This window comes from Cololabis saira, chromosome 3 (assembly GCF_033807715.1).
Source record: "Cololabis saira isolate AMF1-May2022 chromosome 3, fColSai1.1, whole genome shotgun sequence".
Lineage (NCBI taxonomy): Eukaryota > Metazoa > Chordata > Actinopteri > Beloniformes > Belonidae > Cololabis > Cololabis saira.
In genome coordinates, this window is record NC_084589.1 from 3,519,006 (window position 1) to 3,545,986 (window position 26,981).

The following is a 26,981-nucleotide window of genomic DNA, read 5'->3' on the forward strand; positions in this document are numbered from 1 at the left end:
CCTTCCTTCCTTCCTTCCTTCCTTCCTTCCTTCCTTCCTTCCTTCCTTTTTCCCTTCCTTCTTTCCTCCTGCTCTCTCCTTCCTTCTTCCCTTCCTCTTTTCTCCCTTCCTTCCTTGTTTCCTTCCTTCCTTCCTTCCTTTTTCCCTTCCTTCTTTCTTCCTGCTCTCTCCTTCCTTCTTCCCTTCCTCTTTTCTTCCTTCCTTCCTTATTTCCTCCCTTCCTTCCATCCTTCTTTTCTCCCTTCCTTCCTTCTTTCTTTCCTTCTTTTCATTCTTCCTTCCTACAAAAGTCTTGACGCTTGGTCCGACTTCAAAGCAGGATTTGTTGTAGAAATTAAAGTGATGAGGACACGGAACTTTATGATTGGACCGTTTAACGTTAGCTACCCAAAAATCCAACATTACCTGATACAAAATGGGAACTGCAAATCCACGTTTCTGTGTCTGGAATCCAGTTGTTTCTGTGAATTGCAGCGATCCATTTTTCTCTGGCGACCTGTCCAGGGTGGACTCCTGGATAGAGAGGATAAAGCGGGTATAGAAAACGGATGGATGGGTTGATGATGTAATTTGTGTTGTGAATTGGTCAATAAAGGGCTTGTTAAAACCAAACCTCTCCTCTCCTCCCAGCACTGGCCAAACGCAGATTTATCAAATCCAAAAAACCAGAGCCAGAGATCCACAAGCGTAAGTACAACCTGACATGAGCTCTCACTACACAGTCATTTAGTTAAAATATCCAATTAATGAAATGGCTATTTGTAGTCACACTTGACTGCTAATTTATTTAAACTTGAAAGTATTTAATTTTTACCCAAATATATACGACTTTAAAATGCAAATAAAGTTAGTGTGTAAAACTTGGTTGTGATGTAGCCGTTTACAGTTCAGGAATTAAAACTGGATCCTTTTCTAAAGTCACATTCTCCCACGTTCAGTGGTATTAGCAAAGTTGGGCTCTTTTGTTTTGTCATGTACTAAGAGTGCGGCGAACAAAACGTGCGTACGCCACTTTCTACGCTCACGGTTGGATGTTCAAAAAGTGATTTGATTCTTTCACGCACACATCATGTCTGGCGTACGCACTTTTCTGAGGTTTTGTCTGTTGGGGATACTCGTTGGTGATGCAGTGAAGTCCAGAATATTAGGAAACGTGACGTCAACAATAAGTTCACAACATCACCAGATAAGTTACACACCAGTGGAACTGCAACAATCTCACAATCAACCACATGATCTGAACAAAAAACTAAAGGCAGGAGCTCAACGATGGAACCTGCAAATCCTGATGGAGCTTTGGCTCCGTTAGAGGAACCTGCTGATGCAGGATCAGGATGCAGCGAGTCTTCAGGGACCACACCGATCTAAGACTGGACCATCAGCTGGTTTAGTCTGGATCTTCCTTCTGGATCTCTGCCCTGAACTGAACCAGCCGCTCCGGTTCAATTAAATTTTATTTGTATAGCGTCTAATACAACAGGTGTTGTCTCTAGACGCTTTTGTAGTGCGACTCGGGTAGCTTGGCTGTCCAGTTATCAGAATCAGAATCAGAATCAGAAAAGGGTTTATTGCCAAGTTTTCACACGAGGAAATTGTTATGGGGATTGGTGCAACACAATACAAATATAAAAAACAAATATATAAGAGATAAAATAAAATGACATGTATAAACAATAATAACAAGTATAAACAGTGAAATAAAATAAAATGTAGACCGGAAATGTACAAAATGAGGTTTTAAAGTGCCGGGTGAGTCTGTACAGAAGTGACTTAGAAACTTAGGATAGGTAGAAGGTATAGACAGAAATGTACAATGAGGTTTGTAAAGTGCCGGATATGAGTCTGTGCAAAAGTTACGGGATTGGAGTTTTTACGTTAATGTAACGTAGAGTGGGATGGGGGGGCAGTCCGTGGTAGTCGGGGGGGGGGGGGGGGGGAGGGGGGACCGGGGCCTTGTTGATGAGGAAGGCTGCAGATGGGAAAAAACTGTTTTTATGGCGTGAGGTTTTGGTCCTGATGGACCGCAGCCTCCTGCCAGAGGGAAGAGTCTGGAACAGTTTGTGTCCGGGGTGGGAGGATCTGCTGCAATCTTTCCTGCACGCTTCAGGGTCCTGGAGGCGTGCAGGTCCTGGAGAGATGGAAGATTGCAGCCAATCACCTTCTCTGCAGAGCGGATGATACGCTGCAGCCTGCTTCTGTCCTTCACAGCGGCAGCAGCGTACCAGATGGTGATGGAGGAGGTGAGGATGGACTCAATGATGGCCGTGTAAAACTGCACCATCATTGTCTTTGGCAGGTTGAATTTCTTCAGCTGCCGCAGGAAGTACATCCTCTGCTGGGCTTTTTTGGTGAGGGAGGTGATGTTCAGCTCCCACTTGAGGTCCTGGGATATGATGGTCCCCAGGAAGCGGTGGGACTCCACAGTGTCTGCTGGGGAGTCACACAGGGTGAGGGGGGCCGGTGGGGCTGCGTTCCTCCTGTAGTCCACTATCATCTCCACTGTCTTTAGAGCGTTGAGCTCTAGGTTGTTCTGGCCGCACCAGGTCACCAGCTGGTCCACCTCCCACCTGTAGGCGGACTCATCCCCATCAGAGATTAGTCCAATGAGGGTGGTGTCGTCCGCAAACTTCAGGAGCTTGACAGACTGATGACTGGAGGTGCAGCTGTTGGTGTACAGGGAGAAGAGTAGAGGAGAGAGAACGCAGCCTTGAGGGGATCCGGTGCTGATGGTCCGCGGGTCAGAGACATGTTTCCCCAGCTTCACCCACTGCTTCCTGTCAGACAGGGTTATTAATAATTGTATTAATAATTTTATTAATAATTATTAATAATTAATAAAGTTGACTATTTATCAAATTGAAATGATCAATATGATAAATAAAATCCTCGGGGCACCACTCTGTTCCTTAAGCAGAGAAATTGGATAACTAAACAGCAGAAAATCAGTCTCATTATGATTTGAATTATCCTGCAGAACAGCAAATCTTACTATATCTTACAGAATAACAGTGAAGGCGTGATATCCGAACACTAGGCTCTGCTTAAACAAATCAATTTGTGACCAAATCTTGCATGAAATAACAACAACCACTCGTAAAAAAATCAATCAGAATTTATTTACATACGGGTATCAAAAGATGGTAAATAAATACCCAATAAATCCTGACGGCACAATCTTAAGTATCATAAAACCATTAACTAACTAGAAAAACAACAATCAATAGAAATGAAATGAAAGTTAAAATGCATGGAATGAAAAGAAAAGAATCAAATGTGATAATAATAAAGATGATAAAGAACACAATAATGATAACGTACAGTAATACGCATACAGTAATCTCATTAAACATAAGTTCAGCTTTACACCGTTCTAACTGACTGATCGCCCACACGCCACCTCACGTCTCCTCTGGATTCTGGATCTGGGCTGCGGGCTCTGTCGGGGTTCCAGTCCGATGCGGCCTCGTTTCTCTCGGCTCCACCATGCGGCTCGGCTCAGTCCTGTGGAGACCCCACGGGCAGGACGATCCTGCAGGGGTTCCCCGGGGCGGGCAGCTGCTCAGCTTGCTCTCCACGTTCCTCCTTTGAAAAGAGATGCAGTCTTTCTGCGTCTCACAGCCGGGCAGGTCTCTCCGATCACAGAGCCGCTTGACGCGCCTCCAGGCGTGCGAGGACAGTCCACTGGAATCAGGGCCGTCGCCGTCTTTCACCAAGGCGCGGGCTCACGGATCTGGGAGAATCTGGCTTCCGGGCTAAGGGAACTCAAGCAGAGAAAAGGTTAAGAGGAGCAGGAGGGCCGGAGCGCTGCCTCGCTCCGTGACCGCAGCGGATCTCCAGGCCAAGCTGGAGCGAGAGCATGCAGAGCATGGGCCGGCCGTGGAGCAACGCTCCGCTGGATCTTCTCTCCCCCCTCCCAGGGGGGGAGAAGGAGATGGGCACGCAGCCAAAGGTCTAGCTGCTCAGCATGAGAGGGTGATCGGAAGCGTGAGAAAAGGAGCAGCAGCAGGGTTTTGATCCTACGCGCGCTGCGGTGACGTCATCGGTGCCTCGTTTGTGATTGGATGCGCGCCGCTTGTAGGCGCCGCCCCCCGCCCCACGCAAGGCATGCTGGGGGTTGTAGTTCATGGCAACGGAGGCCTGTTCAAAGAGGCACATTAAAGCGGGTTCCAGGCTGGGGGGGTTGCTGGTATTTAAGAAGCAGTACCATTTTGGAGGCCTGGTTTTCGGGCTCCGCTGTGTCCGCCCCCCCCCCCCCCCAGGGGGTGTCGTAAATCCCCAGGGAGTCTGTTTCCCTGGCAGAAACTTTCCTTGCTTGCTTTGATCTGTTTTGACCCCCCCTCTAGGGGTCATAAACTTGCTATCTCGGGCTAGGCAGTGGGGGTCGCAAACGGACTATCTCGGCCGAGATCACCAGGAGGCACATTGCAGCCGATTTTCAGCTGAGCCGATTTTCACATTCACAAAGTGTTCATACATTTTATAAGTTCACATGGGCACATGGGCGAGCACAACACTTTCCAGAGACCCAGAACATGAACATAAACCCCCGAGCAATTATTACATAAACAATGGCAGGGAAAAACTCCCCTAGTGGGAGAAAAGCCTTAAGCCAAACAGTGGCAAGAAAAACTCCCCTTTAGGAGGAAGAAACCTGGACCAGGACCAGGCTCATAAGGGGGGACCCTCCTGCCGAGGGCCAGACTGGGGGGTCTGGGACGTCAGCAGCACACAGCAGGCAGGTGGAAGCAGCAGCGGGATGACCGGGGATGGGGGGGGGGCGGGACAGCAGGCCAGCACGCAGCTCCCGAAGCTCCAGCCTGCAAACATGCACAAAAGAGAAAAAAAGGGGGGGCAGCACAAGAAACTAAATGAACGATGGACAAAAATGATAGCTATGAGATATTTATAATGAATACAAATGGAAAAGGAGAAGAGGGGAAGGGAAGAGGAGAGGAGAAGAAGGGTGAGAGGCACCGCCCAGTGGATCATGTCGGTGCCCCCCTGCAGCAGAGACCTAAAGCAGCATATCTACCGCGAAGCTATATTTGAGACTAACTATTATAGTCTTGTTCTATAGCTGCAACTATGACTACTGACTCTGACACACTAGAGTTTACACTAACTAGAGGTTTACTAAACACTAACTATAGGCTTTACTAAACAGAAAGGTTTTAAGTTTAGTTGTAAAGGTGGAGGTGGTGTCAGCCTCCTTAACCCAGATTGGAAGTTGGTTCCAAAGTAATGGTGCCTGATAGCAGAACGCCCGCCCTCCAAATCTACATTTAGATACTCTAGGAACTACGAGTAAACCTGCACTCTGAGAACGGAGAGCTCTGCCAGGAACATAAGGCACTATCAGGTCTTGTAAATACTGCGGAGCTAAGCCGTTTTGGGCTTTATACGCAAGTAATAAAATTTTAAATTGGATTCTGAATTTTACAGGTAGCCAATGGAGCGGCGCTAACACTGGAGAGACGTGGTCTCTCCTGCTGATTCCTGTCAGTACTCGTGCTGCTGCATTCTGGATCAGCTGGAGCCTATTCAGCAAATTACTTGGACATCCTGCTAATAACACATTACAGTAATCTAGTCTAGAAGATACAAACGCATGAACTAGGTTTTCTGCATCACTCTGGGAGAGGATTTTCCTAATCTTTGCAATATTACGGAGATGGAAAAATGCTATTTTACAAATCTGATTAACGACAAATCCTGATCGAAAACAACACCAAGGTTTCTCAAACGGAATATTCCGAATGTTTCAGTAACCGGAATATTGGCAATAACCAGAATTTTGACTGCATGTAAACGTAGTCAGTATCAGCAGCACGGCTCCTCCGGTTATTCAAAGGGGTTATTGGTGTTTACATGGCCGTGCGCAACCGGGTTATTGCTAATATTCCGGTTACAAAAGGGTTATTGACTGCATGGAAGCGTAGTCTCTCTCCCACTTTAAGAAGATGACAAGTAAAACTTTGTGTAGATTAGACCTCCCCTCATCCAACGTGGCACAGTTTTCATCTCCCCTCTCTCTCTTCTTGCTGTCCAAAGTTGTCAGCGAGGAGTCCGTCCACAAACCCGTCCCCAAACCTCGCAGTAAGGCTCCGTCTAAACCTGCTCACTTTGACAAGGCTCCAGAAGCAGCAGCCTTGGACCTTTTCCAACCTGTGGAAATACACAAGGCTCCATCTAAGGACTCCTACTCAGAAAGTGTGAGCAGTCGGGCCGGTGGAAACCTTCACAGTTCTGATGAAAGCAGAGACAGTCCAGGCACTGCCGGCGGTTCCCTGGGGGAACGGGACGATGGTAACCTCAACACAACCTCCCTGCAGAGCCCCGCTAGTCTCCTAGGAGTATCTCCTGTGTGTTTGGAGTATTCTGTGTGTGCACGACGTCTTTACCAGGGAAAGTGTTGGCCTACAGCAGTGAGACATGTAGCAGAACATCCCTGCTCCAGTCTGACGTTTACTGGCTAGAGTCTTCATTTATTTGTTATTATGGGCATGCCAAGTAGTGGCATGCCCATATTGCAATCGTCCAGAATAGCCCAAAGGGCAATGTTGCTAGCATTTTGCTAACAAGCTCAAGTCGCAAAAGTCCCACTGCACACCAGCGGGTGTACAGCATGACCCCGCTCTGATGTGGGAAAAAAAAATACCCAAAAATAAAATACGGCCGGAAAAACCTGAAAAATGAAGGCGATATATTGGTATACAGAAAAGCTTTCCCTTTTCTTATTATTATTCCGCAATAAATCCTCTTTTTTCGTCCGTTAATACAGCCCGAACCGGAACGTGCACCCATGCATGCCATACATCGTTGGATGCGTCTCCATCGTGCCTCGATGGGCATTACTTTTCTCGGCCAAAAGTGTTACCGTGGCAACGCTAGATGCCAAAAAGCAAAAAAAAAGGCGAAAATTCGGACGCTTATTGCTCGGCCGAACTTTATTGTAGAGACATCGTTCAAACTTTCAAACCCTCGGCCCGATTGGCACTAACGGACTGTACAACCTAATTATGCCATTTGACTTTGGACACTTTTTGCTAGGCAACAGGTTATCGTAGAGACGTCGTACAAATGTTCCCCGACTCGGCACGCTGTGGACTTCAACATATTCAAATTTCATGAAGCTGGGATTTAAGGAAATTTTATGTCAAAATCCATGCCAAATGGCCCCATTCATTTGAATGGGTTTTTTTTTACCATGGTGAAAAAAAAACCTATCCGTTAACGTAGCCTGAACCGGAACATGCACCCATGCATGGCATACATCGTTAGATGCGCCTCCATCGTGCCCCGATGGGCATTACTTTTCTCAGTCAAAAGCGTTACCGTGGGGACGCTAGATGCCAAAAAGCATGCCCCATTAATAACTATTGGGAGCACAGGAATGAATGCAATACAACCGTAAACACCTCAAACTGACATAAAACCACTCCGAACACAAACACTACAGCCCAAACCAAAGCAGCAAGAGGGGACGAATGGGCAGTAGGGCATGCCCATATCAAAATTTCCTGAAATTTTCTAGTTTTATTTATTGTTTATTGTTGGCTTTATCTCGAACAACAACAAATCACCATCAAATTAAAAGCGTCAAAATATCCAAAAAAGCAAAACAATTGAACAGTCTCATCCAGAAATAAAGAACAGTTTTTTCTCATCAGCCTTATTGCAGTGGTCGATATGCATCCGTCTTTTGCATGTCAGACCTGCAACACTTTGGTCGGACTGAAGTTTTTCCCTCTTAGTGATGTTCCAGCTCACAGCAGTCGATGAGCTGTGAAGCACCAAGGGGTAAATCCACAAAGAACAGATTGCGCCCGCAAATAGCGCTGTGAATTGCAGCGCATTTGCGCCCGCAATTTGCCCCGCCTTAAGGTCCTATTCACAAAAGATTTTGCTCTAATGATATACCGGGGCAAACACGCCCATAAAGTTTTGCGGCTGAGTGCAATTTGCCCTTGTCTCAGTAACTGAGCAGAGCTGTTTCCAGTGTTCTCCATATTTCAGCACACATATTGGTCCCTAATGAAAACTGCAGAAATAAAAAAATAAAGCGAGTGAAAATAAAACGTCCCTCCCCACTTTTCAAACTCATGCTTTTGTCCCCCCCCCCAGCTTTTTTACAGTTTAAGAACTAACGGTAGGCTCAGCCTGTATTACAAATCATCAGGACACTGTGCGAAGATGGGACGGGAGCCCGCTCCCCCTCCTCCCTCCTCCCTCAGTGCTGCTCAATGATGATTTATGGTTCCGCGTTAAATCGACGCAGAGCATACGGCGTAGGTTACGCGGCTGGCGCACCGTACAGTGCGCGTCGCAGCGTACCCTACGGCGTAACCTTACGACGTAGGCTCTGCGTCGATTTAACGCAGACCATTATTTAGGCTTAACTAGTGTGTGCGTATGTGACAGACGTGCATGGGACGATTGTGAAATACGGAATAAACTGTTTTATATGAATTCTAATTCCCAATTACGTAACAATTCCGTATTTCAAGGGACGGGTGGCAGCCCACTCACCGCGGCTGCATCTCCAGCAGCAGCTGAGAGTCCTGACTGACGCTGAGCTTCACAGGGACACGATCAGCGCTATTTTATTATAAGTCTGATATAGCCTATGTTGTGATATGTGATGACATTATTAAGCTGTTAAACACACACATTCTAGATTTATATGTTTATATGGAATTGTTTGTAATAAAGCAGCCCCTTATAGGATGAATCCTGAGCTCCTGTTATTTTTATTTTTAAATCTGATAAGTCCACAACCTCACTTGATCTGACTGTCTACAGTCATGTCTGACTATAGATTTCACCCTTAATATCATTCAGTATCACACAGGCTTGAATGATATTGAAGAGAGAGAGAAACAGAGAGATGGGGAGTGAGTAGTTTGCGCGCAGTTTAATACACGCTTCTGAAAGACGGTATTTGCTCCACTATTTTTGCGTGTGGCAAATAGCGCTGGCCTTTGTGAATTAGACGCTTTTTGCAATGAGGCTTATTTGCATAGAAAGGGGGCAATTTTGCGCCGAATGTATGAATATTACCTAATTTACATGCATGCAAATGGCACAGGCGCAGACTGCCACTATTTGCTTGGCAGCGCAGTTTGTGGTGCAATTCGCCTTTTGCAGGTGCTTTGTGAATTAGACGCTCTCTTTTTGTGTCATCTGCACCGGTTTAGCGGCCGCAAAAGCCGCGCTGGCTTTATCTCGAACAACAACAAATCACCATCAAATTAAAAGCGTCAAAATATCCAAAAAAGCAAAACAATTGAACAGTCTCATCCAGAAATAAAGAACAGTTTTTTCTCATCAGCCTTATTGCAGTGGTCGATATGCATCCGTCTTTTGCATGTCAGAGCTGCAACACTTTGGTCGGACTGAAGTTTTTCCCTCTTAGTGATGTTCCAGCTCACAGCAGTCGATGAGCTGTGAAGCACCAAGGGGTAAATCCACAAAGAACAGATTGCGCCCGCAAATAGCGCTGTGAATTGCGGCGCATTTGCGCCCGCAATTTGCCCCGCCTTAAGGTCCTATTCACAAAAGATTTTGCTCTAATGATATACCGGGGCAAACACGCCCATAAAGTTTTGCGGCTGAGTGCAATTTGCCCTTGTCTCAGTAACTGAGCAGAGCTGTTTCCAGTGTTCTCCATATTTCAGCACACATATTGGTCCCTAATGAAAACTGCAGAAATAAAAAAATAAAGCGAGTGAAAATAAAACGTCCCTCCCCACTTTTCAAACTCATGCTTTTGTCCCCCCCCCCAGCTTTTTTACAGTTTAAGAACTAACGGTAGGCTCAGCCTGTATTACAAATCATCAGGACACTGTGCGAAGATGGGACGGGAGCCCGCTCCCCCTCCTCCCTCCTCCCTCAGTGCTGCTCAATGATGATTTATGGTTCCGCGTTAAATCGACGCAGAGCATACGGCGTAGGTTACGCGGCTGGCGCACCGTACAGTGCGCGTCGCAGCGTACCCTACGGCGTAACCTTACGACGTAGGCTCTGCGTCGATTTAACGCAGACCATTATTTAGGCTTAACTAGTGTGTGCGTATGTGACAGACGTGCATGGGACGATTGTGAAATACGGAATAAACTGTTTTATATGAATTCTAATTCCCAATTACGTAACAATTCCGTATTTCAAGGGACGGGTGGCAGCCCACTCACCGCGGCTGCATCTCCAGCAGCAGCTGAGAGTCCTGACTGACGCTGAGCTTCACAGGGACACGATCAGCGCTATTTTATTATAAGTCTGATATAGCCTATGTTGTGATATGTGATGACATTATTAAGCTGTTAAACACACACATTCTAGATTTATATGTTTATATGGAATTGTTTGTAATAAAGCAGCCCCTTATAGGATGAATCCTGAGCTCCTGTTATTTTTATTTTTAAATCTGATAAGTCCACAACCTCACTTGATCTGACTGTCTACAGTCATGTCTGACTATAGATTTCACCCTTAATATCATTCAGTATCACACAGGCTTGAATGATATTGAAGAGAGAGAGAAACAGAGAGATGGGGAGTGAGTAGTTTGCGCGCAGTTTAATACACGCTTCTGAAAGACGGTATTTGCTCCACTATTTTTGCGTGTGGCAAATAGCGCTGGCCTTTGTGAATTAGACGCTTTTTGCAATGAGGCTTATTTGCATAGAAAGGGGGCAATTTTGCGCCGAATGTATGAATATTACCTAATTTACATGCATGCAAATGGCACAGGCGCAGACTGCCACTATTTGCTTGGCAGCGCAGTTTGTGGTGCAATTCGCCTTTTGCAGGTGCTTTGTGAATTAGACGCTCTCTTTTTGTGTCATCTGCACCGGTTTAGCGGCCGCAAAAGCCGCGCAATCCTTTTGTGGATTTACCCCCAAGAGGTTCATCTCTTATCTTGTGGTGTTTTTCAGGGCAAACGTATCTTAACGTGCACACAGGGTTATTACGTTTTTATCTTTTTTGGGGCAAAGTAAAGTATTTGTGAATGTACCTGCGCTTCAGCGCTTGAAAAAAGGTTTCCTGTAGTGAAGTATTGTGGATTGTGGATGCAGTGCTGTCAGAGGGGGGTCCAGCCTCTTCCCACATCATCTCAGCATCAGCACATTTGGGGTTGTACAGATTAAGATGCAGTTTTTTGTTAGTAATCTCTCTTCAGCCTGGCTGTTGTGGCCAAGACGACCTGCAGTGATGAACGTAAGCCTCATACGTCTGCTTTATTTCTGCGCAGCGCCGTCAGAGTCGGCTGCGTCCTTCAGAAAGTCTTTTAGGAAGTCTCAGCCGATTCAGGAGGATGACGAGGAGCTGGGAGATGCCGGTCTCAGCAGAGACGCCCCGGAGACGGAGACGGAGAGCGGCAGAACCCGACCATGGGGTAAGACTCATCCACTCCAATGTCCTTCTCTAAAAACTTTACCAGATGAGAACATTGACTCTTTGTAAAGTACGACCACACAGGCTGTCAGTTACTATGTTTCCATGCATCAATAACCCTTTTCTAACCGGAATATTAGCAATAACCCGGTTTTGCACGGCCATGTAAACACCAATAACCCCTTTGAATAACCCGAATTTGCTCATATTGGGGTTTTTAAAAACCTGAATATGAGCCCTGGGTTACTCCTTTTAAAACCTGAATATTGGGTCATGTAAACCTAACGGAATATCCCCATAAAACGGAACAGGAATTTGTTTTCTGCACATGCTCTGTTCACAAGGAATCCTGGTCTTTTGAGTCCAGGAAGTTCTTATAAACACGGAGAAACCAAGACCAGGAGGAGACTAATCACTTCATAAATGTAATGAAGGATATGAACATTTCTGCATTTGTAGACGCTAGAAAGTACCGGGATAGAAGATTTATATAAAGGTGAGTGAAAAGTTGCGCGAAGCAGGATTTGTACGAACAGACCAGATCAAACTCCGCTGGAAGACGCTGGAAAAGGAGAACTACAGGACCAAGAAACAAAACGGCTTCTACTGGGCTGTTGATTCTCCACCGTGCTGCTGTTATTATTGTTAGTTTGGATTTGGATACAGGAAGAAGAAGCGGAAATTAGGGGAATTGTGTCATGACGTTCTCCGTTTGATCCAGATATCCCGAATGATTAATTAACATGTAAACAGGGATAACCCTGTTAGCTCACGCATGGAAACACATTATTCCAAATGTTTCAGTAACCGGAATATTGACCGTAACCCCAATTTTGACTGAATGTAAATGTAGTCAGGGATGACACAGTGCCGAGCCGTGCTCTCATGCCGTGCACCTCGCTGGTTTCGGGTGTTTTGGCTCATGCCACCAGGCCTGAAGAGAACGTTCAGAAACTTCAAGGACAGGTTAAGCTCTTCCCTCCCGCAGCATCTTAAGGAGGGGTAGGACTGGCAACGCTACTGCTGCAGCTACTTCTGTCCATCTGTCCCAGGGGTCGGCAACCGTATCGTCTTGGGACCTAGTGTATCGGAATCGTATCGTATCGGGAGGTCAGTGATGATACCCAGCTCTAGTTATTTATGGCACTTTTCATACAACAAAGTCCAACACAAGTGCTTAACAATAGGAACAGAGTGGCCCCGCCCGTCCATCCAGCCTTAGTCCCGGTCAATGATCAGACACGGTCAAAAGGGATCAAAGTGTTGCCGTGGTTACCATGAGAAGCACATCTTTCAATTCATCCATCCATCCATCCATTATCTATACCCGCTTTATCCCTTGCGGGGTCACGGGGGTCTGCTGGAGTTTATCCCAGCTCATTTCAGGTGAGAGGCAGGGGTTACACCCTGGACAGGTCACCAGTCCATCACAGGGCCACATATAAACACACAAACCATCCTCACAACCACACTCACACCTACGGGCAATTTAGAATCACCAATTAACCTAATATGCATGTTTTTGGACTGTGGGAGGAAGCCGGAGTACCCGGAGGGAACCCACGCAAGCACATTCAATTAATTTACATTTTATTTACATAGCATCCATTACAACAGAAATGGTCTCTAGACGCTTTCTAGAGAACAGAACATGACCTTGAAGACTGCAACTGTATTAAGCTCAGTTGGGTGTTTTTGTTCTGTCTGAATATGTAATAGAGAGTCTGCATTGACGTTACATCCCCACTGGACCAGCCCCCTTACTGCACTGAGTGGTAAAAAAATCTGCAACTAGTGGAGAAGACGGGATAACAGACGATTATCAGCTTAAATTAAAGGCAGTTGGACTTGACAGTGACCCGTACAGTTACCCCAAGAACCAGTGGTCCATGGACATTAATATTTGGTACAGTTACCAAGAACCAGTGGTCCATGGACATTAATATTTGGTACAGTTACCCCAAGAACCAGTGGTCCATGGACATTAATATTTGGTACAGTTACCAAGAACCAGTGGTCCATGGACATTAATATTTGGTACAGTTACCAAGAACCAGTGGTCCATGGACATTAATATTTGGTACAGTTACCAAGAACCAGTGGTCCATGGACATTAATATTTGGTACAGTTACCAAGAACCAGTGGTCCATGGACATTAATATTTGGTACAGTTACCAAGAACCAGTGGTCCATGGACATTAATATTTGGTACAGTTACCCCAAGAACCAGTGGTCCATGGACATTAATATTTGGTAGTTACCCCAAGAACCAGTGGTCCATGGACATTAATATTTGGTAGTTACCCCAAGAACCAGTGGTCCATGGACATTAATATTTGGTACAGTTACCCCAAGAACCAGTGGTCCATGGACATTAATGTTTGGTACAGTTTCCAAGAACCAGTGGTCCATGGACATTAATATTTGGTACAGTTACCAAGAACCAGTGGTCCATGGACATTAATATTTGGTACAGTTACCAAGAACCAGTGGTCCATGGACATTAATATTTGGTACAGTTACTCCAAGAACCAGTGGTCCATGGACATTAATATTTGGTACAGTTACCAAGAACCAGTGGTCCATGGACATTAATATTTGGTACAGTTACCAAGAACCAGTGGTCCATGGACATTCATATTTGGCCACGAATCCAGTTTCCTGATATTTATATGAACTTAATTTCTACGCCGGGGAAATACACGAAGCAAAGCTTGAAGATACAAAAGTTTTTACGCTTGGTCCGACTTCAAGGCAGGATTTGTTGTAGAAATTAAAGTGATGAGGACACCGAACTTTATGATTTGACCGTTTAACGTTAGCTACCCAAAAATCCAACATTACCTGGTACAAAATGGGAACCACAAATCCACGTTTCGGTGCCTGGAATCCAGTTGTTTCTGTGAATTGCAGCGACCCATTTGTCTCTCTTAAGCTTATTTTTCGTCAGTCTGTAAAACATTAACTCAGATTTCTTGCTAAATCTATAAGTACAGTCGATCGCACAACAGCTCTTTCCCATTTTAGATGTTTTCCAGTTGCTCAAACTGAAAGTTTACGCTGCCACTCAGTCTTTCTGCCACTCAGTCTTTCTGACACTCAGTCTTTCTGCCACTAAGGGCCTGATTTACTAAACGTTTGCGTGCGTAAAAACGTGTGCAAACTTGACATCACCCGCAAACCAATGTGCCAGCTGATCTACTAACAGCGTGCAAAGAGGACTGCGCCTCTCAAATGAGCAAAATAGCACACGCTATTCATTTAGTACTTTTGCCCTGATGAATAATCAATATGGGGCGTACCCGCCAGAAATCCTAAATACTGGGAGGGGAAAATGCAAATATCTCCATTTACCACCCGCAATGAGATTTACCAAGCCTGAAAGTTTTTGCGGGGATTGTGATTGCGTCTGTATTTAATACGTTCGAAAGGAAGGCGCTAATCTCCACATGCAAAAGGAGAAATATTTTATTTGAATGTTAAATCGAGTATTATTCAGCAAAAGGTTGCCACAGGAGGCACATTCATTTTTTTATTTGTGATAATAAATAAATCACGTGTTTTCATGGAGAAAAAAGTGTTTCTTATTGTGCGCCTATACTTGTTCTGCAGTTGTGTTGTGTTCCGGTGTTGTGCCGTATTCAGCACCCCTGCCGTGAAAAGCACCCCCTCGTCTGACAAAAATTATATTCTCATTCCGTGTCACGTTCTGTTTAGCGTCCAGTTTTGTGTTAATGATTCATGTTTAAATGCGCTCATGGATTCCACAATAGTCATACTTTCCCACAATCACAATCACATAACAAAAATCGGGTAAATGGTTATTGATGTCATTAATTAATAGCCTGCTTACTGTGTTGTCTTCCATAATATTTGTAAATATATATAATATAAACTCCTAAGTATGTGTTTGTGTGAGTGTGTATATATAAATATATTGAAGTGTCAGTGTGTGGTTTTTTTTCTTGGTCTACTTATCATTGAATATACGAGGGGGTGCTTTTCACGGCAGGGGTGCTGAATACGGCACAACAATTTGCCTCTTCCACTAATATCTCTAACTCCAACTCGTCAAATTTCATTTTGCGCTTGCGACTAAATCCTGCTTTCCATCCAGACTCTCCATGGCGCAAAGTTTGCGCCGCAAACCGTAAGACGCGCAACACCTCATTTAAATACTGCTGTTTGCACCTGTTATCAATTGCGCACGCAATCTTAGTTGATCACCCGCAAAACACACAACAACAGCACGCGCAAACTTTTTCAGTGCACACGCAATTTAGTACTCTTTATTTAGGATCTTAGTAAATCGGGCCCTCAGTCTTTCTGACACTCAGTGGGCTTAACCCGCTGTGAAATCTCATCTGTGACGTCATGCACATTCCCTCTATTTTTATGTTCATCCTCAGTTCCTCATCTCCAAATCTCCTAGTTGTTTCATTGTGTGTCTGTGCAGAGTCGGCGGTGCCAGCAGCAGCGGGGAACGTGAGCAGCGTGGGGTTGGATACTCTGGAAGAGGAAGAGGAGAAAGCCACGTTCTTTGCTCAGTTTGAGGCAGGAGCTTCATCAAGCATTGATTACTCCAGGCTGAACAGGGAGTTGGACTTGAGCGGTTTTGCTGTTGCTCCGGACCTCAGGTATGGCCGTAGTCATGACGACGGTGATGTTAGCTTCCTGGTGGACAGCAGCGGGAATGCTGAGCTGCTGGCGCTGCCTTGGTACTGAAAAGGACAGTTTTAGTCCCAGTTAGTACTTTCAAGCTGTGATTGAAACAAGCTGTCAATCAGTGTGTTTACATGGGAAGTTTAATTCCTCTTTAATTCAGAATTAAAATTAAATCTGATTTAAAATGAGTAAAAATGACCATGTAAACACCTAATTCTGAATGAAAATGGCCATTCTGAATTAAACTTAATTCTGAAGTAAGTGGCTGGTTTATTCTGATTTTAAATCTGAATAGAATAATTCCAGATCATGTAAACACTCATTCCTCTTTAAATTAATCCTGGTCTTTCTTTCTGCTCGTTCCCTCCCCGTCTGTCTCCATGACGCTTATATTCCTGCTGGGCTGGTTTTCCAAACAAAGTTTCAAGATGCAGCAGCAGTAAACGCTGGTCAAGAGCAGAGACCATTTATTTAAGAAATAGAAATCATTAAAAGAACAGATGGAAACAGGAAACATAAACATTGTGATCTTTTCAAAGTTGTAGCAGCTAAGTTAGTTTTTCTCCCGGTAGTTTAACTTCCGGTCCCCCCCCTATCCAATCAGAACCTTCCCAACCCCCAGACCTGGAGAGGAATTGGAGAAAGACCATCAAACGTGTTTTCCATGGAAACCTCAATTCAGAATTACTATTTCCATGTAAACTTGAAGGGAAATAGTTTAATTCTGAATTATTAATTACGAATTAAATAAGCCATGCTGAGGCATAATGGGTAGTTTTCATTGGGAAAAAGAAGTCTTAAAACTTGACTTTAGTGAACTGAGATATGTTTTAGGGGTTAAATCAATGTCCAGATACAGTGCTATGACCAATACTTGAACATCATCAACACATTTGATACAAAAAAAAATGCAGTTTCTTAAAACATGATCTTGGTTATTAAGAGGAAAAAGCTTTCTAAACGAACCTGTTCTAATGTGAAACAGTAATAAACTTCTGACAGGACTGTCTCCAGCTCACAGCTGATGTTTTTTTAAATTGTTTTACTTGTTTTTGTAAGTTCCTTGTTAGGATTTTAATGGTTATTCATCCCAATTATCATATTCAAATATTTCATATTTGAATATGCATATTCGCTCAAATCCACGTTGATTGTGATGTTGAAAGGAACGTGCGTGGATTTGGGCGTAGGCCTCTGGCTGCTCTTCTGTTCAGGAGACTTGTGGATAAGTTTAGTGTTCGTCAGGATCATGCTGGTGTAAAAAAGACAACTTCATATGAAAGTGAGATGAGTGTAAATCCCAGCTTTGTTGATGGTTCACCTATTGAAGTCGTAGCAAAGACCGGCCTCCTCTCCACTTGAGACGGGAAGTTCTTGGAAACATCAAATGATTTGCTTTGTTGGAGTGTTTTTTATTTCTTTATTTCTTTATTTTTCATGTCATGTCCTGCACAGCCTCAACGTTCCTCCCTGGGTCTGGTGGTCAAAGAAACAACTGTTAATAGTAGTCTGACACTTTCACGTCACTGCTTGCTTAAAGACTTCATGAGTTACACCGTGTCCTAACTGCATGCGACGCGAGCGAGCGTCAGCGACAAAAACAATTCCATTGCTTTATTTTCTATTGGACTGTCCAAACCGACCGCAGCGCACCGTTTTGAGCTGAACATTTGTCGGACGCCCTGCTTCTATTTTCTTCCTGTCGCTGGCGTTGAAAGCAGGTTGAAAGCGCTGTAGGAAACAGTCATTTCAATACATTTCCTACAGCGCTTTAGAAGAACATTTAAATATCACAATATCAAGCTTGTTTTCTGTTTAGAAAGTACAAACGTAGGACGATTACAAGTACTCACCCATCTTTTACTTGTCTCTTTACTCTTTTAGGAGTTATTTTAGGAGTTTCTTTCAGGAGCGCAGGGCGAGTATTGCGGTGAATAAAGGCTGATTTATGGTTCCACGTAAAATCGCAGCGTACCCTACGCCGTAGACTCTGCGTTGGTGTAACGCTGAACCATAAATCAGCCTTTTAAAAAGCGAGTTTCAGCTGTCAATCAAAATAACGTGGGGGCCCATAACGCTTTTAGTGTTTCAGGACAGAGAGCGTCCGATGTAACGCAGTGCGACGCGATAGTCGGACGCTGGCGTGCAGTTAGGACAGACTGTTACACCATCAGTACAATGTTGATTTGAATTGCTACCCATTCTGAGCACATTGAGACGGCAGACCCAGCTGGTACTGAGAATCACATGAACCATCAGGCTGAAAAACTGAACCCTCCTCTTCCAGGGAAGCAGAGGAAGCCGCTCGGGGGCAAAGGGAAGATGATCCAAGCCAGGCCAGAGGATCTCAAGGTGAGAGCAGAGGACTGTGGGTAAACCTGGCTGTGATGAGACCAGACACAACGGTCTGTGAGAGTCAGGCTGATCAGTGGGCAGCCATGAGGGCGACACAGGACCACGCGTCTTCGGGAGAAATCATTTTTATTAAAGATGTTTGAGTGAATTAGACGTTAGACGACAAAGCGGATCTAAATAAATGCAAATGCAAATCTAGAGGTCACCTGGAGGTCATGGAAATGCAGCGAGACTCGCGTGAGAAGTTAACTGACACAAGTAAAAGCAGGAGTGCTGTATCCCGTTTAATGCCCCGTTTCCACGGAGCAAAAACGCTGGTGTTTTCATGCGTTTTGGCCGTTCGTTTACACGAAAACGAAGCTCAAAGTCTCCAAAAACCATCATTTCTGAAAACTCCGGCCAAAGTGGAGATTTGTAAAAACTCCGTCCTCACGTTTGCTTGTAAACAGAGGGAAACAGAGATTTAGGCTGCGTCCCAATTGACCCCCTCGCCCTCGTTTTCTTCTCTACCCCTAACTTTTGCGTGTTCCCGTGAGGGTAGTGGTGTCCCAATTCCTCTTTTCACCTAGGGGGAGTGGGCATAACGAGGGCTAGGGGCTGAGAATAGCCCCTTCAAATCGATTGAAATTAAAACAGCTTTTGGCTCTCTGCTTCCTGATCAGGGTAGGGATGAAAACGAGGGGGAGTAAGAGAAATGGGACAGGCACCTGGGACAAGTGCCCTAGATCTCAAGTGCCCTAAAATCCCCCTTCTTTATTAGGGGTTAGGGAAGAAAAGAAGGGCGAGTGAAGGGGAATTGCGATTGAGCCTTATGCTTCAGAACGTCACATTATGCAACAGAAACATCACCAGCGTCATGTTTACGACCTGTGTTTGCAATTTGTCTGGCCACTGAAGTTACTCGTGTCATTTGTTGATGTTTTTTTCCAGGATTCCAATTGGCTAGAACACGGGACGGCAACCCAAAATGTTTTAGAGCCATATTGGACCAAAATCACAAAAAACAAATATGTCTGGAGCTGCAAAAAATGAAAAGTCTTGTATCAGCCTTAGAATGAAGGCAACACATGCTGAATGTTTCTATATTAGTTAGAACTGGGGGGAGATTTTTTTCTTCACTATGCACTTCGAGAAAAAAGTCGAAATGTCGAGAGAAAAAAGTCGAAATGTCAAGATTAATGCTGAAGTACAATCTTGAGAAAAAAGTCGAAATGTCGAGAAAAAAGTCGAAATGTTGAGGAAATAGTCAAAATTTCGTGAAAAAGTCGAAATGCTGAGAAAAAAGTCAAAATTTCCAGAAAAAAAGTTGAAATGTCGAGATTAAAAAGGAAAGGGAAAAGGAAGAAAAAAAGGTCAAACATTTTTGAAAAAGCTCCAGGAGCCACTAGGGCAGCGCTAAAGAGCTGCATGCGGCTCTAGAGCCGCGGGTTGCCGAACCCTGCCTAGCATGACTTTATCTTCTCGTTACACTGCCCCCTGTAGGTTTGGCTGCTGCTATGAGCAGCTTTTTCAAAACGTAGAGGGGGAAATATGTTTTTTTGTAAATCCCCTGATATGTGTAAACGTGGCCTCAGCCTGACATTCATCAGCTCTGCTTCCTCTCCCCGGCCAGACTCCCCCGACTACAGCGAAGACTTTGAAGATGAGGACGACGGGGAGGAGCTGGACCAGGTTTGTACTGTATTCCAGTCATTTCATCAGTTACATTTGATCATGAAAGGTTCTTTCTGAGGTTCTTTCTTTCTCCTCAAAAAAGTAGTGTTTCAATCTTTTGTTGTACTAGCGTTGGACGAGTCTTAGCTTTGAGTCTGTCTCTGAACCAGAGGTGTATAGTAACCAAGTAGATGTACTTCATTACACTACTTAAATAGTTTTTTTGAGGATTTGTACTTTACTTGCGTTTTTTTTAATCAGGACTTTTACTTCACTACATTTAAAAGTTAAAAAATATACTTTTACTTTGACATTTGCCACCTTGTGACTCGTTACAAATTAATATAATCAAAGAATTATATTTAGCAAGAAAGAGTTTATTGGGATGGGTTTGGTTTATATAAGGGAAGGATAATTTTTGGTTGTGTTGCTTCTTTTCATGCGTACTATAAAATACTTGTACTCTTACTTTTGATACTTGAGTATATTTTTTCACAAGATACTTTTGATACTTAAGTACATTTAATGTGAGCTACTTTAAGACTTTTACTCAAGTAATTTTCTTATGGGTGACTTAGGGCCAGTCCCAATCCCCCCTAGTTCTACTTTTCAGTCCTAACCGTAAATCTTGTGCGTTCCCGTGAGGGTAGTGGTGTCCCAATTCCTCTTTGCATGTAGGGCTAGTGGACATAACGAGGGGTAGTGTGTATGAATCTAGCCCTTCAGAGCGAGGGATTTCAGATGCTGACTCGCCGACCGAGGGCCAGAAAAAATTCTCATCATTTGCAGACTGAATCAAACCAAAGAACATGGCGGACATTTCTCATTTTTAGTGAATAAAATCAATATTTTGAGTTAGTTTCTGCATAAAAATGCGTTTTGATTACATTTCTAGCGAGAAATATATATTTTACTTTCATAATATTCACTCAGTGAATGTACATAATCACTCGCTTGCCCGTTGTTGCGAAGATCTCGCCAGAATAAAGGCTGATTTATGGTTCCGCGTTACACCAACGCAGAGCCTACGCCGTAGGTTACGTACCCTACGACGTAGGTTACGTACCCTACGCCGTACGCTCTGCGTTGATTTAACGTGGAACCATAAATCAGCTCCCGACCCGGCGGCTCTTCTCATCCCGAAAACATCGCAGTAAATTTCTTAACAGGAGTTATTTGGATAAACTGAGCCCAGGTTGGGGATCTTAACGGTTACTTTTACGCCTGAAAAAATATTAAAACTTAATAAAGTGGCATATTTACAGCGCTACAGCTGAAATTAAAACAGCTTTTATCTCTGGGCTTCCTGATATGGTGTGACGTTTGTGCAAACGTAACTACGCAGTCGCTTACGTACCCGAACGTAAAACACGCAGTGACGTAGCAAGTGGTGTCCCAATCCCTAGGGAACATTACAAGGACCTACGCCTGTGGCTTCATTTTTAGGCCTAGTGGTAGAAAGTAGGGGGGGGATTGGGATTGGCCCTTTAACTTTTACCAAAGTCTTTTTCAGTTATGGTATTTCTACTTTTACTTAGCTACTTTTTTCAAGTACTTTATACACCTCTGCTTTGAACTACATAGTAGTAGATTGAAATACGGTATCATACCTTCACCGACTCCATGAAGGTTCCATTAAAGCTTAAAACTACAGGACAGTGCAAAGGTTTGGACACCCCTTCTCATTCCAACACATGGGGAAGTGAGTCCAAACCTTACCTCTGTCCTGTACTTAGGTAGAGGATCAAAGCAGAGTGATTCCAGCAGCAGTTGTTGGATGGGATTGGATTGTTCATTTGTTGTTTGTACTCTCTCCATTACTGTACGTAATGACTGCTGAAAGGCTTATTTATTATGACCAAGAAAACTAGGTTTAATTCCTGCTCTCATGTGTTTTTATTTCTCTCCTCAGAAGTCTAAAGTGTGTCCAAGTCCTGCAGGAGGTAAGAGAGTTGATGGTAGCCGTGTGGGCCAGTGACGGGTCCTGGCTCAGGTTCCTCCTCCAGGGCCTGCGTGGCTAAGGGTTCTTTCACTCCTGTCCCGTTTGCAGCAGTTGTTCCCAAACAGGGAGCGTTTCCCCCTAAAGATTGGTTCGTTTGGTTTATCTGAACACAGCAATCGCACTCGGATGCGGGACAAAACAAGCGAGCCGAGATCCTAGGAGAGGTGTTCTCGGCTCGCTGCCATTCCAGACCTGGAGCGGTTCGTTTGCAGTGAGAACAGAAACCACGCAGCAACCCACACAACTTTCTCATAAGCTGCTTTCACATAGAGTGCGTTTACATGCAGTCAAAATTCTGGTTATTGCTAATATTCCGGTTACTGAAACATTGGGAATATTCCGTTTACATGGTAATTAATCATTTGGGATATCTGGATCAAACCAGCGACGCACGGAGAACATCATGACACAATTCCCGTCATTTCTGCTTCTTCTTCCTGTATCCAAATTCAAAACAATATTCAAACATATTTGAGGGAGGAGACAGGGCGGAGTGTTGTGCTCCCGCATGTGCGCTCAAATCCACGCTGATTGGGATGTACAGAGAAACCTGCATGGATTTGGGCGAACGCACAGTTTTGTTCATCTGAATTGTTGCGTTCATGTGGATTCCACGCACGGTTTCACGTTGAAATCCACGCACTCTTAGTACATGAGGCCCCAGGATTCCTTGTGAACAGAGCATGTGCAGAAAACAAATTCATGTTCCGTTTGATGGGGATATTCCGTTTGGCGTTTACGTGAACGAATATTCGGGTTTTAAAAGGAGTAACCCAGGGCTCATATTGGGGTTTTTAAAAACCGGAATATGAGCAAATTCGGGTTATTCAAAGGGGTTATTGGTGTTTACATGGTCGTGCAAATTCGGCTTATTGTCAATATTGGGATTTTAAAAGGGTTATTAATGCATGGAAACACAGTCATAGAGTGCGGTTTGCGGCGCGCCCACCGCCGGGTAGAGTGCAGAGTCGGCGCAGAGGGCAGGCAGGCGCGGCCCAAACGCCGCAGCAGACCCCCTCTCGCCAGCTCGGCGGCAGAGCCGTCCGCTCTTGCGTCGGTAGCACATACGCAATGAATGGGAAAGCCGGCGGCGGTCTGCGCTTTGCACCTTCTCTGTGAAAGGGGCTTTATAACCATTGTTGTTTTTCCCGGGGTGCGGAAGAGGAAACTCCCTCCGTGTTCTTTTCTGACCAATGAGAGAACAGTGGGTTCATTTGTTAACAGCTTTGAACTGCTACAGACGGTTGCCTTGTGAACACAAACGCCAAAAAACGAAACAACTACCGTATTTTGACGACCATTAGGCGCATATAAACGTCTTTTTTTTTTTTTTTTTAAATGTGCCGCGCGCCCAATGACGCAATGCGCCCATTGTATTATCGTAAGGCGGACGTAATTGAGGCCACCATGAGAACGTTAAAGGGGGAAAGGGGGGGTGTATAAAAGAACAGGTATGTGCTTTATGCAGAACACTGTTGTCTTAACAACCCTGAAGATGGCAAAGAGACACACTTATGAATCACAGTTCAAACTGAAGGAGATCAGCTACGCGGATGAACATGGGAATCGAGCATCCGCCAGAGAATATAAGATTAATGAGTCGATGGTTCGCAAGTGGAGGAAGTTTGAAAACAAACTCCGGGCCGTCTTGGTGCTTTCGCTTCGTGAAACGGTGCCATCTTTCCATCTGTACTAGGACAACGGTAGCGCAGCAGCGTCCGGCGGATTATATGGAAAAGATGGAGAGCTTCCGCTCCTACTGCAGCAGACACATCACTATTATTTTAATATTGATGATTATGGCTTACAGTTTAAGATTAAGATTCCCAGAATATTCTAATTTTTTTAGATAGGATATTTGAGTTTTCTTAAACTGTAAGCCATGATCAGCAATATTAAAATAATAAAAGGCTTGCAATATTTCAGTTGATTTGTAATGAATCCAGAATGTATGACATTTTTGCATTACAGAAAATAAAGAACTTTATCACAATATTCTAATTTTCTGAGACAGTCTTGTGTATATATATATAATATATATATATATATATATATATATATATATATATATATATATATATATATATATATATATATATATATATATATATATATATATATAATATCTCTGTTCACACCAGCACCTCATTTGAGTGCCTGCCCTGCTAGAATACGGTGAAATACCGGTGAGAACAGACGGTTGTACTGATCTGATTGCAGAGTCTCTCTTGGACTCTCTGGGCGGTGCTGGTGGAGACGACCAAAGAAAGGAGACGACTGGCTCGCTGGACAGAGGTAACACCAATCTTAGTTTCTTTAGCAGTTGTATGTATCCATTGGCGACCCCCGTCCTAGCGTGTAATATGAACTGGACCAGCTGAACAAAGGCTAGAGCAGGGGTCGGCAACCCGCGGCTCTAGAGCCGCATGCGGCTCTTTAGCGCCGCCCTAGTGGCTCTAACCCTAACCCTGGAGCTTTTTCAAAAATGGATGACCTTATTTTTTCCTCTTTTTTTTTTTCTTTTTTCCTTTCCTTTTTAATCTCGACATTTTGACTTTTTACTCAACATTTGGACTTTTTCCTCGAAATTGTACTTCAACATTAATCTCGACATTTCCACTTTTTCTCAACATTTCCACTTTTTTTCTCGACATTTCAAGTTTTTTTTCTCGACATTTCGACTTTTTCTTCTCGACATTTGGACTTTTTTTTCTCGACATTTCCACTTTTTTCTCGACATTTCGACTTTTTTCTCGAAATTTTGACACTTCTTGACATTTCGCCTTTCGCCATTTGTCTTCATTCTAAGGTTTATACAAGACTTTTCATTTTTTGCGGCTCCAGACATATTTGTTTTTTGTGTCATGGTCCAATATGGCTCTTTCAACATTTTGGGTTGCCGACCCCTGGGCTAGAGCGACCAACACAGCAGACCTAAGAATTCAGTATTTTGAAGTGCTGACGTTGTGGGATGATGACTTCATGATGCCTGATTTTTTTTATTGATGTTTTTATTATTTAGAAGATCCATGTCTTTTCCCAGCAGGGCATTCCCGTGCCCAGAGCGGAGGCTCGGAGATGGAGGCTCTTCAGGAGGCTTACAGACACATCCAAACGGTTGACGGTCCAGACGAGCAGCACGTCTCGTGTTTGGTGGCGAGGCAGAAGAGCAGCCGGCCGACGTCTCCATCCTCTCCTCCTCGCCCCGCTTCCACCACTCAATCAGGTCAGACGGACAGGGGTTCTACCGGACCCCCTCTGGTTTCTACGGTCCAGATGGTAAAACAAGACTGTGAGGAACCTGAGATTTTTTGAATATTTGTGCATGTGCTTGCGTGTATTTAGACCTCCCTACTGCAGAGGAGCTGATGATGCCCATCCGACCAGAAACCAGCCACGTGAGAGGCTTCAGCCTCCCGTCTGTCAGGTAGGACGCATGCACAGAAAACCATGAGACCAAACAACAGGGATTCTTATTGTTAGGGCTGTCAGTTTAGCGCCTTAATTAGATGAATTAATTACACTGCTAATTGACGCGTTATAAAAATTAACGCAATTAATTATGAGTGGCAAAATGTGTGAGTATTTTAAATGTGTCCCATTGAGGGAGCCGTAGTTTTCTTCCCTGCTGCTGCTGGTCAAACTAACAAAGACCTGACAGACCTGGACGACTCAGGGGAGACTCAGCAAATCTTTGTTAGGGCCTTTGAACGGCAAGTTGATGTATAAAAAGAAAGAAGACGGGACTTTCAACAAGAACGCTGTGATTTGTACATTTTGTGAAAAATAATTTTTCCTATCAACGGAGCTGCTCCAGCCTGAATTATCATTTAAACTGAAAGATTTGTGTCTGGCGAACCATAAGAAAACTAGTGGAATAGAATCAAAGGTTAATACAAGCTTTTAATACGTCAAGTACAAGGTTTTCCGGCCGGAGGTCCATTTGTCTGGAAACCACAGAGGGAAGAGAGAAATGCACCCGGTGGTCATCAGTCCAGTTGATTTTATACTAAAAAAGGGAGGGGTTCTTTGCAAATGAATGTCATTGGTGGAGCCAGCTACGGGAAAGACCCCCCGAACATGTCACTTCCATCTCCTTTGTTGTTTCTCTCACCTGGGGTGCCCACCCAGAACACAGATAAGACCCCCCAAAGCCAAGCATCTGCTTTCCCCACCGTCTCCTCTTCAACCATGGCATGTGTGTTGTATTTAACCTCTAATCTAGTCTCCCCGTACCACCAGGGGGGGGGCTCCGTGTCTTAATCAATATGAGGTTACTTTGAATATGAAGAGAAAGCCCACCAGTGTTATACATTCTTTGAGCTTTAACAATTTCATGAAATCCTAACAAAACGCTAAACATGTCCGGACAAGTTCCACTGTAAACGTTACAGCTACTACTAGTACTTGAACTGCTGTATTGAGTTTAATTTTGAATTGAGAGTCCGCTTAAGTGCCTATTTGAGACTCCGCCTTATTTTATTTCTGAATTGTATTTATTTAACTGTATTTGTATTGCATTTTTGAATTATACACCTGGCCTAATTGGTTTGCTGATGTGCTTGAGCTTTTTCCTTTGAATTTCATTTATGAAACACTTCACCAATAAAAATGTGGATTTCAAATCTTCTCTTCTTAGGGCCAGTCCCAATACACCCCCTACTTTCTACCACTAGCCCTCAAAAAGAAGCCACACATTTTAGGGCCCTTGTAATCTTCCCAGGGCCCTGTCCCAATACTCCCACTACTCCTACTTTTCAGCACCACCCCTACATTTAGCTGCTACGTCACTGCGTGGTTTACGTTCGGGTACGTAAGCGACTGCGTAGTTACGTTTGCACATACGTTTTAATTTCAGCTGTAGCGCTGTTAATATGCCACTTTATTAAGTTTTAATATTTTTTCAGGCAT

At 44.2% G+C, this 26,981-nt stretch overlaps 1 protein-coding gene across 2 annotated transcripts in view; it reads left to right on the forward strand.

The window, feature by feature from the left end:
- Nucleotides 1-26,981, forward strand: part of cep162 (centrosomal protein 162) — a 74,542-nt gene that overhangs the window by 6,288 nt on the left and 41,273 nt on the right. The window contains exons 4-13 of one of the 2 annotated variants that reach the window (XM_061715331.1): nt 631-687; nt 6,052-6,306; nt 11,252-11,395; nt 15,852-16,032; nt 18,348-18,412; nt 20,028-20,086; nt 21,981-22,011; nt 24,291-24,365; nt 25,114-25,296; nt 25,416-25,497. In XM_061715331.1, the coding sequence (XP_061571315.1) occupies nt 631-687; nt 6,052-6,306; nt 11,252-11,395; nt 15,852-16,032; nt 18,348-18,412; nt 20,028-20,086; nt 21,981-22,011; nt 24,291-24,365; nt 25,114-25,296; nt 25,416-25,497 (1,132 nt within the window). The remainder of the gene's footprint in view (nt 1-630; nt 688-6,051; nt 6,307-11,251; nt 11,396-15,851; nt 16,033-18,347; nt 18,413-20,027; nt 20,087-21,980; nt 22,012-24,290; nt 24,366-25,113; nt 25,297-25,415; nt 25,498-26,981) is intronic. The other variant, XM_061715332.1, reaches the window with a different exon arrangement.